This window comes from Stegodyphus dumicola, chromosome X1 (genome assembly GCF_044657685.1).
Source record: "Stegodyphus dumicola isolate Sdum_Otavi_A_Nest chromosome X1, ASM4465768v1".
Lineage (NCBI taxonomy): Eukaryota > Metazoa > Arthropoda > Arachnida > Araneae > Eresidae > Stegodyphus > Stegodyphus dumicola.
The window spans coordinates 33,190,540-33,209,185 of NC_140780.1; the positions used below are offsets into that span (position 1 = coordinate 33,190,540).

At 33.7% G+C, this 18,646-nt stretch overlaps 1 protein-coding gene across 1 annotated transcript in view; it reads left to right on the top strand.

Moving 5' to 3' along the window:
- Nucleotides 1–6,397: 6,397 nt before the first annotated feature.
- LOC118194560 (uncharacterized) overlaps nucleotides 6,398–18,646 on the top strand; it is a 40,368-nt gene continuing 28,119 nt past the window's right edge. Inside the window, exon 1 of the mRNA XM_035365705.2 lies at nucleotides 6,398–6,552. Within this exon, the coding sequence (XP_035221596.1) occupies nucleotides 6,496–6,552 (57 nt within the window). The 5' untranslated portion in view covers nucleotides 6,398–6,495. The remainder of the gene's footprint in view (nucleotides 6,553–18,646) is intronic.

The window sequence follows — 18,646 nt, forward strand, 5'->3', positions numbered from 1 at the left end:
GACGTCAAATGTTTCATAGTACTTTTGTTTGCTGAAAAGCCAAAATTACAACTATCGCATAGCTCAACTGTATCCTATAGCTTATTCTTTCGTAAATTACTCAAATAAGAATCATAAGTCACTATCTCTCGAATTAAGCAGTAGGCTGGAGAAGCCTTCAGTTTTTATAAACTTCCCTGGGATTATGTTATCGAGTAACAGAAAATATCCTACTTTCCAAAACTTCAATATTGTCAACTAATATTTCGAATAGGTGATTTACAAATGAACAGCTAATATTTTGAATAGGTGATTTACGAATGAACTTCAATAGTATCAACTAATATTTTGAATAGATGATTTAAAAATAAACAGAATGTTTCGTACAATAAGCTGTAGAGTTTCACCTTCTTGGAAAGAATAAATTAAATCGAGGCTCAAGCTAGATTGTATGCGCGACTTATCACTATGTCTAGTAAGTAGACAAAGAATGTGAGAAGGATACAAAAATCACCTTTTATTAAGAACTCAATTAATTTTAAAGAAGGCACTTGTGTTTACAAAGCCAGCCAACATTTATGGCGTAACTCAAAATGATAGGAATTCAAATTAAAACTAAATTATTTCGTAAGTTAGCCAACGGCTACACAGAAATACACTGAAGTGACAAAAGTCATGGGATAGCAATATGCAAATATACAGATGGCAGTAGTATCGCGTAGAAAATGTATAAATGCGAAGTGCTTTGGCAGAGCTTTCATTTGTGTTCAAGTTATTCATGTGAAGAGGCTTTGACATGATTATGGCAGCACGACGAGAATTAACAGACTTTGAACGCGGAATGGTAGTTGGAGCTAGACGCATGGGTCATTCCATTTCGGATATCGTTAGGGAATTCAACATTCCGAGATCCACAGTGTCAAGAGTGTGACGAGAGTATCTAATTTCAGGCATAACATCCCACTATGGACAGCGCAGTGGCCGACCACCTGCACTTAACGACTGAGACCAGCGACGTCTGCGTAGAGTTGTCAATGTTCACAGACAAGCAACACTGCGTCAAAATAACTGCAGAAATCAATGTGGGACGTACGAGGGACGTGTCCGATAGGACAGTGCGGCGAAATTTGTCTTCCTTGGGCTATGCCAGCAGAAAACCGACTCGAGTGCCTTTACTGACAGCACGACATCGCCTGCAGCGACTCTCGTGGGCTCGTGAGCATATCGGTTGGTCCCTAAACGAATGGAAAACCGTGGCTTGATCAGATGAGTCATGATTTCAGTTGGTAAGAGCTGATGGTAGGGTTCGAGTGTGGCGCAGACCCACGAAGCCATGGACCCAAGTTGTCAACAAGGCACTGTTCAAGCTGGTGGTGGTTCCATAATGGTCTGGGCTGTTTTTACATGGCATGAACTCAGTCCTCTGGTGCAACTGAACCGATCATTGACTGGAAATGGATACCTTCAGCTACTTGGAGATCACTTACAGCCATTCATGGACTTCACGTACTCAAACAGCGATGGGATTTTTATGAATGACAATGCGCCATGTCACCGGGCCACAACTGTTCGCGATTGGTTAGAAGAACATTCTGGACAATTACAGCGAATGATCTGGCCACCTAGATCGCCCAATATGAATCCCATCGAACATTTATGGGACATCATCGAGAAGTCAGTTCGTGTCCAAAACCCTGCAACGTCAACACTTTCACAATTATGAACGTCTATAGAGGCAGCATGGCTCAATATTCCTGCAGGGGACTTCCAACGACTTGTTGAGTCCATGCCACGTCGAGTTGCTGCACTTCGCCGGGAAAAAGAGGACCGACAAAATATTAGGAGATATCCCATGACTTTTGTCACTCCAGTGTAAATAACCTCGCAAGTTGGCTGAAACCTATACCGACGTGATAAACACTATTGGCAAGAATAACGCAAAGCTGAAGAAAAACTGCTTTACTAGAATTGCAATTAGTAACGTGACATTCAGCAGGCGAAACAAGCTGTGACTAATTAATCTGTAGCCTTTCGTTAAATACTATCTCTTTCTACCTCATTTAATATGCGCGAACTAAAATTAGCATTCTTTAAGAAAAACGGAAAGGGGGAATGACAGTAAAGATATTTAACATAAAATAACTGGTCTGATTAAAAATAAATTAATCCTTATAAATTTCTAATCCTGTTTCCTAAATAGATTCTATTCAATCTTTGTACAATTACCTGTGCTTAAACTTTTAAAGTAACTGGTTATTGGAACAGAACTCCTTAAATATCTTTGTTATTTTGAAGATATGCTCTCGAGATTGTAAGGATTTAAAACAATAGAGCTCTCAAGGTTAAAGTTACAGTGAACAAATTTGGAAATTTTTGGTCGGCAACACAACACCCACCTTTTTCCAGCGCAAATTGATCAGCGCACTGAAAACCAAAAGTATAGCGTTGGAACAATACACATATGCTGATAATTACCAGCGTAAAAAAATTTCAAAGAAGAGTATTGTAAAGGACCAATGAAAACACAAGAGATGAGAGGAGAAAAAAACTTTTATTGAAATTATAAGTGTTTAAAGTGTCCACTTTTGCAGATTATAACGCATTACATCTTTATAACACTTACAAATGTAACATTGCAGGAGGAATCTGTATAACTTCACGTTTTATGGCACCTTTCAATTTTGACGAATCTCGTGGCTTTGACTCGCGTACACCTCAGATTTCGGAAATCCCCAGAACCAAAAAACGATCGGAGCGAGGTCGGGGAATCGCGGTGGCCACGTAGCTAAGTTAAGGGAGATGACTCTATCTTAAAACGTTGTACTCGTTGAAAACTTGTAATTCCCATAAAACATTTTCCCATCTTCCTTTCTTGCGTGGTCAATGGTCTTTTACAACGCTGTTCTTTGCAAATATTTTGTTCTATTTTCTTCATACGTGTGTTGTTCTAATGCTGCTTATGGGTTTTCAATGCGCTGATCAATTTGTTAGGGAAAAAAGTGAGTGCTAGCTTCCAACAATTGAAAATACTTTAAAGGTAATCATAACCGTGAGAGCTCTGTTGTTTTAAATCAACGCAGTCTCCAGCGCATACCTTGAATACTAATATCTGAAATTTCATTTCGATTGGTTGAACAGACGAGTCGCTAAGCATTCATAGATCGGGGAAATTTCTTTATGATCATTCCATATATGCAACACGAAAAGCTCTTACATAAATTTCTAAGACCTCATCCGTACATCTCAAGTCGGCCATAGATCTGCGGTTGAAAACATGTAGGGACATATGGTCATCGATCCGTATTCCTTTCCTTATTATTACCGCACATGCATTGTGGAAACGGTCACGTTCTATACTGTTGGGAGGATGATTTCGTGTTCCTAACTCCCACTTGATGTGAACACGTGAGGAATCAGATCTTAAACTAAACAACGACTCATCAGTAAGGAGAACATGGGATCATTGGCGTTCACTCCTGTTCTGGTGTTGTTTTCGCCAATTAAAACGATCCCACTTTTGTTGTAAATGCAGTGAAACACATATCCTTAGCTTTCTGGAGTAAACGTTTTACATTAAGGCTTCTGCGTACAGTTCGCCGTGATACAATAGTTCCAGTGGCTGCTGATAGCTCTGCACTTAACTGCCGAGTTGTAGATTTCCTATTACGATGACCATATATCGATCTTAAGAAGCAGCTGTTCGTTTACGATCTTGTCCAGCCTCCTTACTAGAATTCTGAAACTGTTCCTATAGCGTTCGCTTTATTCATAGATGCAGTTTCGCAGCGTTTACATACCCAAGAATAATGATATTCCATGAAATATACAGTCGATGCAGTCAGGTTTTGGAGAGAATGTGTGAAACACAGTTCGGATTAGCATTATCCAATCAAAAGTAATCAAACGGTTTCGGATATGCAAATTAAGGCGTTATATCATCAGACGAAATGTCAAGCTCTTTGATCAAAGTGAATATCTGAGTGAAATTCTGCAGTATAATTTAAGGTGTAAGGACTCAAAATGGTTTTTACTGCTTTGAAGTATCATTTTGAAGAATCATGGAAGCAGTAAGATCTGTGATTATTTCAGGTCAGACAGTCTCTACGCTATAGAAGCAATTTCAGAACTCTGGAACTGCTAAAGAAGCCTGAATGAGGTGGTAAATAGTAATTCTTCTCAAGATCGATATTTGGCAATAACTACCGGTCGTAGCAGAAAGTTTGCTACTCGGCAGTAAAGTTCAGAGTTTGCAGCTGCCACTGGAACTCCATGCTGTATTCTCGGAGAGAGTGGTTCAAATTCTGGTATTCATAAATCAGCTGATTTAACTATATTTACTTTTTAGTAGAATATTTTTTCCAACTACTCATAGTTGGCGAACTGGATTGAGCGCTCTTTCACTATCCTAAATTCACATACAAACTATACCTATAGTGTTGCCAAATTGGTTTTAAATTAATTTTTGATCATTGCTTGTCCAGAAATGTTTTAGTTTTGCTAGACAAACTTAGTTAACTTTGAGGAACGCTATTTTGCCGTACGCAGAGTATGTTAATGACTTAATTCCGCGTTCCGCAAGACTACATTTAACTACGCGTTACTGTATATTTAATGTTATTTTATACTGTTGTAGCGAACCTCAAAGGTACCAAAATAGGATGTAACGAACTGTATAGATGTTATGGATGACTGGTATATGACTGAAACTTTTTTTGTTCTTCCTATTTTTTACCGAATTTCTTCAAATTTAAACGAAAAATTTGCTAACCCTAAAAATCATCCATGTTTAGAATTTAAAGATACCATTCCGTCCATAAAGAGAAACACTTTTATATTACTTTTCTTATCTTCACTCCCACTTTTCTATATGTTTGTTTAACGGTGTTAAACAGCAGGGTACGTGGGTGCGAGACACTACCCCTAATCGAATTAAATTGAAAGTTACGAATTAAATTCTGCCACTAACTTAAATATGTATTCTAAACAAAGGCACTGTAAGACAGGGGTGAATCAACTTCTAGGAGGAAGGCAAGAGACAAAAAGCATATCTTAGGACACCATATGAAGTTAGTGGTCATTGAACTGAAGAACATCAGCGGGTTTTATTATCCCATTCAAATTCTTTAACTGAACAATTATACGGAGCTCTATTCAAGGCTGATGCAATGATGAAAATTTTGAAATTTTCGCTATTCAAGAAAAGAGGAAATAGCGAATCATATGAGCTTCGAAAAAGAATTTTACACTCTTTAGGTCCTCTGCATTAGATACTATTTTCTAAAAGTTGCTGAATCTTTGCTTTGCAACCATGCATACAATATCTTGCAATCTGCCTCACGCTATCCGAAAATTACAGATTATTTATAAAAATAATCTGTATGATGTATCTGTAATGAGTATAAACTCAGACGTTAACTAAAAGTTAAAGGTAAATTATTTAGTATTTTTTGTCATTCATTTCCACTGCTTCTGATTATTACTGATAAAGTAATTATTCATAGTTATAAATGGGTAATTCGAAGGAAGAAATAGAATTGTGATATTAATGAGAAATAATTTGTCGTGTAGAATTATCAAGGCATAATGATACTGGAAACAACCTACAAATTTAATAGCTTCGCATTATAATAATCATAAATAAATCTTAATATGATTTTTTATAAAATTAGATTTATCCATTCACTTATTTTAATAAATGTAACAGTGTTAATCAGTTTCTTTTTATGATTCATCATTCATTTTTACACAGTTTTGTGAGATAATCCCTTTTCTTATCGGATAGTGAACCACTGATTATGAGAAACAAACTTCCGTTTCCTTTATTTTTGTTATAGCGGGATAACAGAATATAACAGAATGGTAAACATTGTAAGTCTGTTATAGGGTGTAGGGATTATGCTTTCTTCCCCTTAAGCTATTAATTCAAACTTGAATTTCTGCATGGTAAATATAAGTTTTGCCTCAATGATAGAATTAAGTTCTGCAGAATAATGTAATATTTTTTCTATTCGACCGTTATACATTATCTTAGTTGAAATAAAGCTTGAAAATCTGCCAGTTGAGGACTGAAAATAACAGGTGTTAAAATTTGAAGCATAGGTCAGAACTTAAGTACTTCATGCTAATTTTATCATAGTTCTCGCTATGTCACAGAAGTTCATACTGGTGATTATTGTTATCGTACGTTTTTCTCTTCTGTTTGCTTTTATTCTAGTGACCCAGAAAACGTGGATATACTTCGTGGAAAATCTGAAAACTGCAACTATAAAAATTTCGGAAAGAATGAATTCTTCTCGAAAAGTTTCTTGATTTATTATACTTGTTTCTTCCTGCACTGATAAAGCGTTTGAAAAAAATAATAAAAGATATTTATGGAAGGTTTATGCCCTCCGTAAATATCTAATCTATCATGCTTTAGTCTAGAGGTTTATGCAGATTTTTTGTAATTGAGTTTTTCTCCTAATCACTTCCAGAAATGTAGGTAAAAATGCAGCACATTTAAGAATGTTTTGTTGAATGAAAGCCAAATACGGTATATTTAAAAATTTCTGCGCATCGCGTTTTCCTTCTTTTGTAAGTATGTTTTTTCTTGTAAAATTCAATTGCTATTTTTTATTTGTTTAATGCAGTTCTAGGGAAACGTTCTAACTGGATTATTGTAAAGCTGTTATTCTTTCGAACATTAATATCAGTTAAAGATAAATGGTCCATCAAAAAAAAAATCTCTGTGATTATGGACTACATTTTGATGTAAATGTTTTTAGATGCAGTTTCCTGCGAACGCTAAATGACTGCATCAACATACTGGGATTAAGTATAATTCTGTCATCAATGTTGCATCGAACCTGTTTAGGGCTAATTAAATTGGGGTGAGTGTGTAAGGGAATCCGGTTCTGTAGGCTAAAAAGAAGGTATTAAGAGGCTGGTATCGGGTCTAATACATTTGTGGTCATAGCATCATCCCGATGCAGATCAAGAATTCCTTGTTTGAACTCTTAGTTGAAGCAAACATGTACACGACTTATGTGACACTACAAATATCAAGCAAACATGTACACAACTTATGTGACACTACAAATATATTCCATTCAGCACTGTTAAGCAAAGGAAGAATTATAATGTTATTCTAATTTTACGACTCAAAGGTCTAAAACTCAACAGGATTTTGACAAATTAAAGCACTAATGATTAAATAGTAGATTCTTTCAAAATTAAGTACGAACCCTTTATTAAAGCTGAATTTTCCCCCTTATGCTGTAAAATTTCATTAAAAGCTTTATCATCGCAAGAATTACATTCTTTCTTAATCGAAATTGCTACATCCCTTTTAAGAAAAGATAATGCTTCCGCAATTACTTATCAGTGATTAATAACAATATAAGTGACAGACTAGTAATAACGGTCCTGAAAATTCAGAAACTGTGTAACAACTTAATAATTATACATACGAAGAAACGAAGAAGAAATTATCTTTATTTTTGAAAGAAGCATTCCTTGAAAACTGCTTTAAGTGCATAAAAAGGTTAAAAATAGTGTTAACATAATAAAAATAAAAATAAATGCGTAATAAGAAATACTAAATAATAATACTTTCGAAGATCAAAAGAGAACTATCAAAACATACTATACAGAGTTTAGACAAAGTTAACAAAGTTAATATGTATAAGTAACATCTAAACAAGTACTATTAATAGCAGTATTTTTTAAAATTTTACTGATATATTTTACTTATATATACTTACTTAAATAAATTTTTAACTATGTATTCTTGCCTTTGCTCAGAATTATTGCATGTTTATAATTTACGCTTCTGGTTTACATCATTTCGAGTATTAATTGGTTCCTTATCTGTAGTTAACATCTGTGTCCTTTAAATTCTTAAAATTATGACATTTCACTTGAGTTTAACAAAAAGTTAAATGTTTTTTACACCTTTTCTTTACTTCTAGTTCCGTCACGCACTTTCTCAGTATAGAGGTTTATGAAGATTTTATTGACGGTAGTTTAAATTAAAAGAAAGAATAGTAACCCCTTTTAGCTGTTGCTTCGGCTTCGATATTGCCTTGTATGGAATAAGAGTGATATTAGATATTAGGCCGGGTTTGCAAGCATGTTTTATTTTAGAGCAGTCTGTCCAAACTCAGGTGTTTTTGCAGACTTGAGTAAGAATACTTATTGCAGCCAATTAAATTTATTCCAACCAGTTGTTGAAAGTCGAGTAGACAGAGATTTCGTTCGTCATTATTTTAATTTGTAACTCACAAATAATGACCTAAACTAGAAGTTAAATTAAGATTTTCGAATTCTTGTATGTTTGTTGCTTTCACAATCTGTTTAAGTTGAAGGCAATAAGTCATATGAAAGCCTTAATATCACTTCTGATAGTTGAGTGTATAGTAGTGGCATTAGTTAGAAAGAGACCTCAAACATTATATTGGAGCCTAACGTAAAAATTGAGTAAATTAGTTTAGAATTCATAGAAGTTCAAATTAGTGTTGTGTAAATTCTAAATCTGTGATATAGCTATTCATATGAATACAATAGTGAGGGAGCAAAGATCTGGTGAATCCGCAAGTTTGGAAAGGATTGTATAGACCTCAGAAAGTTTTGGTCCTAGGCCAGGTAGTGGTGCAGTAGAAGAATTTTGTCGATTTGTTGATTTATATGACAGTGAAGCCAAATGTAACTTCTGATGGAACGCCATCAATGCTGAACATTTTTGAAAGAGTCGGGGACGCATTTTTGCTCTATGCATTGTCAGAAGTGATATTTTTGTGGTCGGTGTTAAAGGGAAAGGTGTTAAATGGATATAAATATATGGGCAAAGCGTTGTTAGCTTCATTGGTGCATTGAGGTGCAGGTCATTCCCACTGATCAGATATAACACAAAGTTGGACACTTAGCTGCATAGCAGATTGCAATTAGAGGGTGGAGAAGTAACTAGGTTTTAAGAAAAGTGGAACTCTGCAAATAGTTGCAGATGATTAGTGAAGCAAAATATTGGAGGTAGTGGTCCAGAGGTTTTTACTTAAAACAAAATGCAGAAACACTTGTATGTTGAAAAGCTTATTTCAGTTACGCTCAAAATATGAAAGCGAAAGAATGAGAGTAGAGTATAGGAGTATAATGAAAGCACGGGGCGGATATGGGCCAAATACCAGATATCAAGCTTGTGAACATGGGTGACAATTTGATCGAGTATAGAAAAAAGTCCAAGTGAAGAAAGAAATGCGTGGTTTTGAGAATAAAAATATTAGTGCGAAGAAGGGAAGAAAGGGAGACTTAAAACTAAAAAATGCAAAAGTAGGAGCGAGAGGTCATACGTCCCCTTTGAGTCTGAAACCCTCTCCATTTCTTCTAACCACTGATGTAGTAAAAATGTGAAATTGTCATATCTGCATTTTGCTGTTAAATAAAGTGCCAGCCAAAGTTAGGTAAAGGCAGAGACCGAAGATTTGTGTTTGCTAATATTTTTTTAGAAGGTAATTTTAACTAGAGGGTATTAATTGTTTGAGTTACAAAGGACAGAAGTGTTGGCAGGTCAAAGAGGGCAATATATGGTTTTAGGAAACATAACACTGAATATAAAGGGGAAAAACGAGACGACTCGCAAAAGATGATATTTTTAATTTTGAAAGGGCCGCAAATAAATGATATTTTGGGCTTTGATTTCTCGCAGAAAGTCAGATTCCAGTTAGATTTAAAAGAAAATTCAATAGCTTTAAAAATGGGTGAGAGGAACAGCATAACAATCGGGATTCTGGAACAGAGAATTAGAGGGCTGCATGACATCAACGTGTCTAACGACGTGTGGAGGTGAGTTGTTTCGGGATGCCAGTTTTGTATTTATTTATTACATACTCCGCCGTTAGGCATTACACGGGAAGGGAGGGATGACTCATGCAGGACTTCGGCTAAATGGATATTTGGACTGTGGATAAATACATATTTATCTGGGTCGGAAGCTAACTCAACAGCTCAACGGTTCAAACCTTGAGTGGTGCATTGAGCTCTGCGATCCCACGACTCCTGAAGAAAATCAAGAGACTCAAACGTGGGGGTCTTGTAGTGCATCCTTTGATGAGATGCGGAATAAGCAAATAATACGTATTTATTATTATTACTCTAGAAGCCAGGTTACTAAAGCATGTTCTAATTAGTGATCATAGATCATTTCTTAAAATCGTATGAATTTATACATTATGTCGCACGTCGGCAATTTCAGTCGTAGAAAGACTTTTAAAAAAATGCCTTTTGAAGTTAGGGGTGACATTCAAAACCATATCGAATCATTGACCGTAATTTCTTAGTAATATATTAGATAAGCTGTGCTTAAACCTGGACATAAAATAACCTCATAGAGACATCAGCCCAATATCGCCAAACTTGTGATTGGAATATCGCCAAGCTTGTGAATAAGGCTTGTGAACAGGCAGACAATTCGTTGCTTCATCATAAAGTAGCATAGCAGCTGAGATGGGCATATAAAAAGTTAGCGTATGCGCTGCTGTCAGCTAAGCACGAAGCAGCCGATAATACGCCAGCAGAGTTTTCTTTGGGGTTGAAAAATCCTATCTTCAGTTTTTAGATTCACTAAACAGTTCATAGTTCGTTGAGCCCCGGTGTCTCCATGATCTCCGCATAAGCATATTTCTGTTGCTGTTATTCTTCTTTTCAGGAAACTTTCAGTTAACGGTCCGTGTCCTGTTGAGTACTGAGTGAGGTGAGACTGAATAATCTTGTTGTTGTTCTGGCTTGTGTAGGTGTAGATATATAACAACACAATTTTTACACAATTTAATAATTAACATAATTTTTACGCTTTGGTGGTTTATGCATAAGCACAACGGCCATACAGAAGGTCAGTGCAGATTCCACGTAGCTATTTCGGGAAAGAATGAATGTGTTTTAGTGAACAGATATATGCTATTGTAAATTGCTGTTGTCTATACGTAAATACTGCAAAAGATTTTTTTTTCCTCCCAAATTCAGCTGTAAGGATATGGAAAGCCAGAAGACGTAAACTTCGAATTTGTAACGAGGCTGCAAACGAGTCGGACTCTAGAAGTTAGAAATAGTTTTCGTAATGTCTGTTTGAGAACTTGTATATTAAAGTCATGTATATAAACTGAGTATAAATTGTTGACATGTTACAATTATGTACATAAATTGTTAACTATCAGTTAACTATTTACTTTTACACCTTTCTTTTATACCTCGTTTTATCATGTACTGACTCAGTCCAGAGGTTTATGCAGATTTTCGAGGCATTCAGGGAAGTTCACATTGGGAGGGAAAATCGTAACCGCACGATTTGCAGAAGAGTCGTTTGGCTGTTGCTTCGTTCCTCGATAGCCACTGTTCTAATAAGAATATTACTATTGGCCGTATTGGGCATTTAGAGTATATCGTCTGATTCAAATGGTCTTTTAGTCTCGAAGAGGAACACTAGTACTGTAGCCACTTAAAGTTGTGATTTCCAATTAGTTGCTGACTTGGATTTTTTTGTCCGTGTCATTTTAATTTGGAACTTATAAGTAGTGAGATAAAATAAAGTTTTATGAGTTTATTGTTTACACAGTCTATTTAAGCTGAGGACGGTAATTCACACTAAAGTCTTAAGGTATCGTTTGAGGGGTGAGTAACTAATTCAGGAATTTAGTTAGTTAGAAAGCCCCTCAAACTGTATAAGTTTAGCAATCTGACACTCTTTCACCCGAATCGCTAATTGATTTTTATTTATCCAAAATCGTTATGCTCAGAATGAAGGTATTGATTCTGTCATAAATTGGCTGCGGAAATGTTGCAGTACATAATTACATGCATATATGCATTAGACATCACATTTCTGTTTTGCTTATGATGACTAGCCATTATTACAGCTCTCTGTTTCATTTGTGACCATTATGTATTCTCAGTGTTATTAATCTTTATTTTTGTTACATCTCACTTTTGGAGCTTTGGTTGCTATGTTGTTTGAGCTTTGGATACTTGTTTCCTTATTGCTGTGTTTCTAGGTCTAGATTTATGTCTAACTTATCAAGCAGTTTAGTTTATAATAAAGCTTTTTTATATTTTTGCTCCTCAAAAACGGACTACCTAAAGTATTTGTTTAATTTTTCTCCTGAATGAAATTTCATTTTTTTCATATGAATGACTTGTATATAATCATGTGGTTCTTTATTATTACTCATCATCGAAAAAAAAAATGTGGTTCCATTTCGCATACTTAACGGGGTTTCCATTTTCCATAATTAAAGTTATTAACTTTTACTAGAATGAATGTTCTAAATTTTAGCTATCTGACTTGTATTTCAGATCTAATTTTCAGCTGCAACTAATGTTATCCAGATGCAATATATTCTCTTTAAATGACCTGCTAATTAAAGCTGAATTGTTCCCTTTACCTTTTATGCTGAAGTACTTCTTTAAGCGCATTGAAAAGATGGATTTTTCCTTATTGTGATCATATCTTTTTTAAATTCACCAGATCAACTTAGATCAGATATATGCGGCATATGTAATTTTAATAATTAACGCAATTCGTTTGGAAGCAGTAAGAAAATGTTGGATCTCAGGATCAAAATAGTAAGATTATTCTGATACTAGCATTCACCTATTTATCATATTGATTGAAATAGCAGCCAGAATATCACAAGTAAGTTTATAGGTACTCAGTGGAAGTATGGATCATTTTATTCCATTTTGTTGTATTTGTTATTATATTTCTTACAATTACTTCTTTAGGTTTTGGAATTCATCTGTGAAAGTTTCCTGTATCCATTGCTAACACAAAATCCACCTTATTTCACTAAAATGGTAAGTAGGTAAGTTAAGTACTGTTTTAGGGATAAAGTAGAAAGTCAGCTGTTTCTTTGCAGTTACTTAGACACTGAGAAATGCAGGTAAGTTATGTAAATTCAGTTTTAATTTTTTTTCTCACGTTAAGTTCATACATGAATTAGATAAGATGTACATCACTTAGATAAGGTAATCAGCTAGACGGGATTTACACTCTGCGCAAAAATGAAATGGAACAGTTCTGTGTCCCCCATTCTGCTAGGCCCGTTGAAGAAATTTAACTTGCTCTTTTCATGTCTCGAAAACATAACTTAGGATATATATTAGAATTTTGACTCAAATGGGACTTTTAAAGAAATGTCATACCGATGTTTTTCCATATTTAGGTTCCAGAACTCAAACCATGCCTAAAAATTAGTTTTATAAAATTTGCTGAAAAACTTACCGAGAAATTTAAAAATTGATCTTGGGGTACTTTTTTCAATTTGCGCCAAGAATAATTCACTTGGCAAAATTCTTAATTTATGGCAACCCATTTTCCTTTCCCTTTCATTGTGCACGAGCGACAAAAAAGGCCGCCGTTTATTCTTTAAAGCAATTTTAATAAAGTTTATAATACACTTTTGGCGTTATTATCGCTTATAACAAATATGTCAAATTTCAAAACAAGCAAAATATAAATTCACGTATATCTTTAGCAATTTTGAATAAAAAAACTCTAATTTATTATAGGTACGCATAGAAAAATACCTACTTTAAGGTGATGATAAAATTTTTAAAGGTTGTAAAAGAAAACGTTTCTTGAAAAATCTGTAAAAATTATTAAAAAATGCTAATTTTAAATTAAGAATAATACAGAAAATATCTGGCAATTTTGTTTGGATTGAAGTTAAATTTCGAACTTTGGAAGAAGGAATAAAGTAAGTTTAAAAGGTATTTCTACAGTTTTCTTAGCCTGCCTTCGTGGTGTAATGGTCAGCACACACGGTGCGTATTGGAGAGGTCCGAGGTTCGAACCCCGGCGAGGGCATTGCTCATTTTACACATCTCCTGCTTCGAAATAACCTAATGTCTCTACAGTGGCGCTTGAACTAAAAAAGTGGTGGATGGAGATTCCTCACCACCAGGATTTGGCGATTGGGGCCCCTAACCGTCAGTCGCCCTTAAAAAGGGGGAGTATATAAGGTATTTCTCCCACCTTCTCAGCATGCCTTCATAGTCTAATGGTCAGCACACTCGGTAATTATTCGAGGGGGGTCCAAGGTTCGAATCTCGGCGAGGGCATTCACGTCGAAATAACGTAATGTCTACAAATTTAATAAAAAATAAGAGATATTAATAAATATATACCAAATTCAATTAGCATTCAGGAGTTGGATTTTTTGAGCTAATTTTTTAAAAACTACTCGTGAGATTTTTACAAAACTTGGCACTTTCGTATAATTTGAGTCGTAGAATCGAAATGGAAAAATATACGCATGTCATTTCAGATACTTATTTTGTGTCAGAACACATATGTTAGAACAATGATATGTGTAACTCTAATATATATCCTAAGCCACACTTTCGAGATATGAAAAACGCAAGTTAAATTTCGACAAATGACCCAGTTGAACGGAAGATATAGAAATGTCCCTCCCTTTTTTTTGTCCAAAGCATGTATCAACTAGATGGTATTAATTTGATTGCGGGAGCGATGCCGAAGTATAGATCATGCTATTACTTCTTCAAATGAATTCCTTTTACTTCTAGATTTATACAAAAGTAATAATCGGATACTTTCAAGATTACAGGCACGAGGAAAAGTTTCGATGCTCCCTTCTTTTTAATTCACTCTCAAAGTCTTAATCCAACAGCAATTGCAGAAATACTCCGCTTATAGCATTGTTTTGGATTGCAAATAGATTACTCGCATAAGCAGATTACCAGTTTTTCAAATAATGTTTATAGATCAATCAAGGTAGAGGCATAATACTTCTCCTGTGGTTCACATTCCCAATTTAAGAATTTATGCAATATCTTCGGACATCGCTTTTCTGCATTCTGAACGTCCATAAAGTAAACGTAATACCTCCATAAAGTACCGAAGTGATTACCGACTTTAACATTTTATAATGATCTTGGATAGAACTAAGATCATATTTATTTAAACTGCTTAAATTTCGCACAGAAACGTTTTTGATTAAACATTGTTATTGGATGTTACAAAGCAGCTATGAATGAAATATTTTAAACTGAAAAAATAATTTTGCGCTTAGTTTCAGATTTGTATGTTACACAGGTTGAATGAAACGTCATTCTCTGATTTTAAAAATTTTACACGAAATAACTGCAAAGACAAAAATACGAAATTTTTATCATTACGTAATTCCATTGTTACAGTTGTTTTATACCATGTAGTTGATGGCGTTAAGGAATAGTTAATAACGTAATGGCGTAGCTAAAAGAAAAAAGATAAGTATATGTTGTAGTATGTTAAATTAAATCGTTCATCAAAAACGGTTTAGAAGTTCACAGGAACTCAATTCTCCAGATATTCAGAGCACCTGGAACTGGTATGAAGAGTTTTAAAGAAACTGGTAGCATTGGTGACCTTCCAAAAAGTGGCATGCATACCATGAGTAATGAAATTGTTGACTCTATCCTGAATCGGACTGAGGTCAAATCAAGGATGAATGTTTGTCAGACCAGTTTGTGATATTGATACTTTGAAGCCAGAATAACACTGGCCTAGTCAACTATTAAAGAGCAAATGTTGAAGAATACGCTGCGAGAACTGGAATATAGATTTGATCTTCTCCAAGCTACAAAGGGGCGCAAGTTGAAATTTATTGTAGTTTAGTTTGTTACTTTAGATTATGAACTTCCAAGTCATTTTCCGCCTTTCGGCTTGCATCGCAACCGTAAGTAACGACAGTAGAGGAAGATGGGCTATTCCCTTTACTTTTCTTTCTCCACTTCATTTCCGTTTACCGCATTTCGCTTCGTGATAGGAGCACGAATGAAGGTTGACTTAACTACAGTCTTTAATGATATGGAGCATATAAGTGCTATGCTTTGATGACAGCCCCCATTACGATCCTAAATGGGGATGAAACGTAAAATCTTCAAATTTAAAGAAACTGACAATAACGTAGTGCTGTTTAAAAAAACGTTAATTACTACAATTACCATTTTAGAAAAGTATATGTTTAAATATTATAGTTTTCGAGCAGTAACATTATTTAATTAATCGGGAAAGATTATTTTTTTTCACTCTGTATTTTATTACAATACGTATATGACATGCAATGTAACTTCGTATTAAAAAATGAATGATTAATGAGATTATATATACCTTTTTTAAACATATTTAATAAAGATATATATATATTTCTCACTAGTTTGAATGAACGTGCTTTCCTAGTTTAACTTATCTTACTTAGCGGATGAGTCGGTTGTTTCTTTAAAATTCAATTTTAAGTATTTAAACTTTTAGAGAAACCAACGGTAATCGCTTGACCAAACTTTTCTTACACGTTATTGATTCATCTATTATGATTATTATCTTCATTTTTGTTGCCTGTTTTCCTTTACACTTTCGATAATGATTTGAACTAGAGACAGGACGAGTCCTGAATTTTCTCTTATCCGAAGCCAATTCCTAAAGTGACTGTCGTATCTTTCGAATCTCGAATCGTTCATATAAGAAAAGTAATAAAAGTGACTTTTGCTTAACTGTTTTCAATTAAAGTAACATTTGAAATCAGTGTTTAATGAAGAACATAATTTAAGAATACAGCAGTTAAAAGAAAGCTTGATTTTGAAGATAGTAATTTAATCTTGTAAATGATGTAGGCAAATAAAACTCTCGAACCTTGAGGTTATTTTGTTTAATATAATTTTACAAACATATATGAGTAACAACTTAGAATTTTTACATTTTTGCCGGAGTCTTTTTAAATGAAAATAATTGCAAAGGGAAGAAAGTTGTTTCATCAATAAACACATGCAACAATTTTTATATTTAAAAATTCCAGCTATTTAAATTAAAAAATTATGAGTAGTTAAGGTAGAAGAATATATTTTTCATTCTGAAAATAGGCATTTTTACTATATGAATACCTCATATTCTGAAAGCTGTATTGTAAGTAATTCTTAGTAACATTATATCTTTAATCTTCTGTTTCATTTCTAGTTAATTAACATTCGACGGAGTATTACCAAAATCTAACTTTCCAGCCGAATGGACTTGGAAATATAAAGTCAGGTATGAACAATAGGATTTGCAATCGATTATTTCAGGAATGAAGTGATATATGAAAAATATACTTTACAGCCAAGGTCATTACCATAAGGTCAAAATGAAGCATCACAAGCAAAGTTTCATATATGCCAGATATGTCCAAGGAAATTAGGATCGGAAGGAACTAATACCTAAAGTATGAATAATGTATAATTAATATGATTTATAAAATATAATTCAGGTTTTAAGAATACGTTCATGAATACATATTCTTTAATTTTTGCTATATGCATGCTAAACACTATTTAAGTTGTTAACGAACTTTATTAACTTTATTAACGAAATTTAAGTTGAAAATTTTCCCATCACCGTCGAAAAAACTTTCATGTACTGTATTTTATAATCATGAATAAAAATGCTTTCATGATTAACTGAGTGGAAATTTATTTATTAGTGTTTTGCATTACCTCATTCTTACATACGCCTATCTTAATTTGAAATTAGAATTAATGTCCTAGAAAATAAAAATTGCTAAGTTTCATGGGTGGTCATTTAATATCAAGAAAGGTAGCACAAGTATATTAAAAGTTATTTATTCATAAAATATTAAAAATAATTGACACAATACCAGTGAAACAGTACTGCGTTAAAAATAAAAGGATAAAATATACATGCCATATAAATTACTTAACACAAAAATAATTACACATTAAAGCATTTCTAAAGTTTAGGAGATCCTATAATTCATACAATAAGTTTTAATATGTAAAGCAGTTAATAATTTTGCACATATAATTATGCATATAATTATGTGCATTGAACGTAGTATTACACTAAATTCATTAATTTCAAACCTATTAACTTGGGAAAAAAAGTAAAACGTATTTTGCTCATCGTAATTTCGCTTGATACATGAAAGAAGCTTACATAAAAAAGTTTCATCCTTGAGCAATTTAATTTTATCACTTCAAGAGTTTTAATTGCAAAATATGTCAACAAAAGTTTAATAAGTAAAATTTAGTTCAATTTGTGTAAACTCCTAATATGTCAAAACATTTATGAGAAAACTCATAGCAGCTGAGCCCAAAGAGTTTTTCTACTCGTTAATATAAAGTTCTGTTTCTTACACGTTTTTTCCAAGTCTTGTAAGAACAAAAATAGGGAGGGAATAAGCTGTGTTATAGTATGGAAAATATGACTGAAAGTAGTATTTAATCACGGTAAGTCTCATTTCGCCATATTTAACAGTCGAAGATAAACTTGTGATTAATGTTAAATGCACAGCAGAATATTGATAAATGTATGATACATTTAACTGTTATATGATAGTAATCAAAGAATTGTGGTAAACATTAACATGATCGTAAAATCATTATCTCGTACTTAGAAAAAGTCTTCGTTTATCAAAAAAAAAAAAAAAAAAAAAAAAAGGCCTAGAAAATTGTTAAAATATATTTCCCTTGCACATATTACCGAATTTTATTGAAAAATATTAATTTTTGAAAGTATATAATAAATACCACAAATACAGAAAAGAATATTTTCTTATTTCGATTTTTATTAATAGAACATGTATATGAAGAATGAAATACATTTCATATAGTAAAAACAGTTTTTTCAAATAGACTCGGGAAGAAAAAA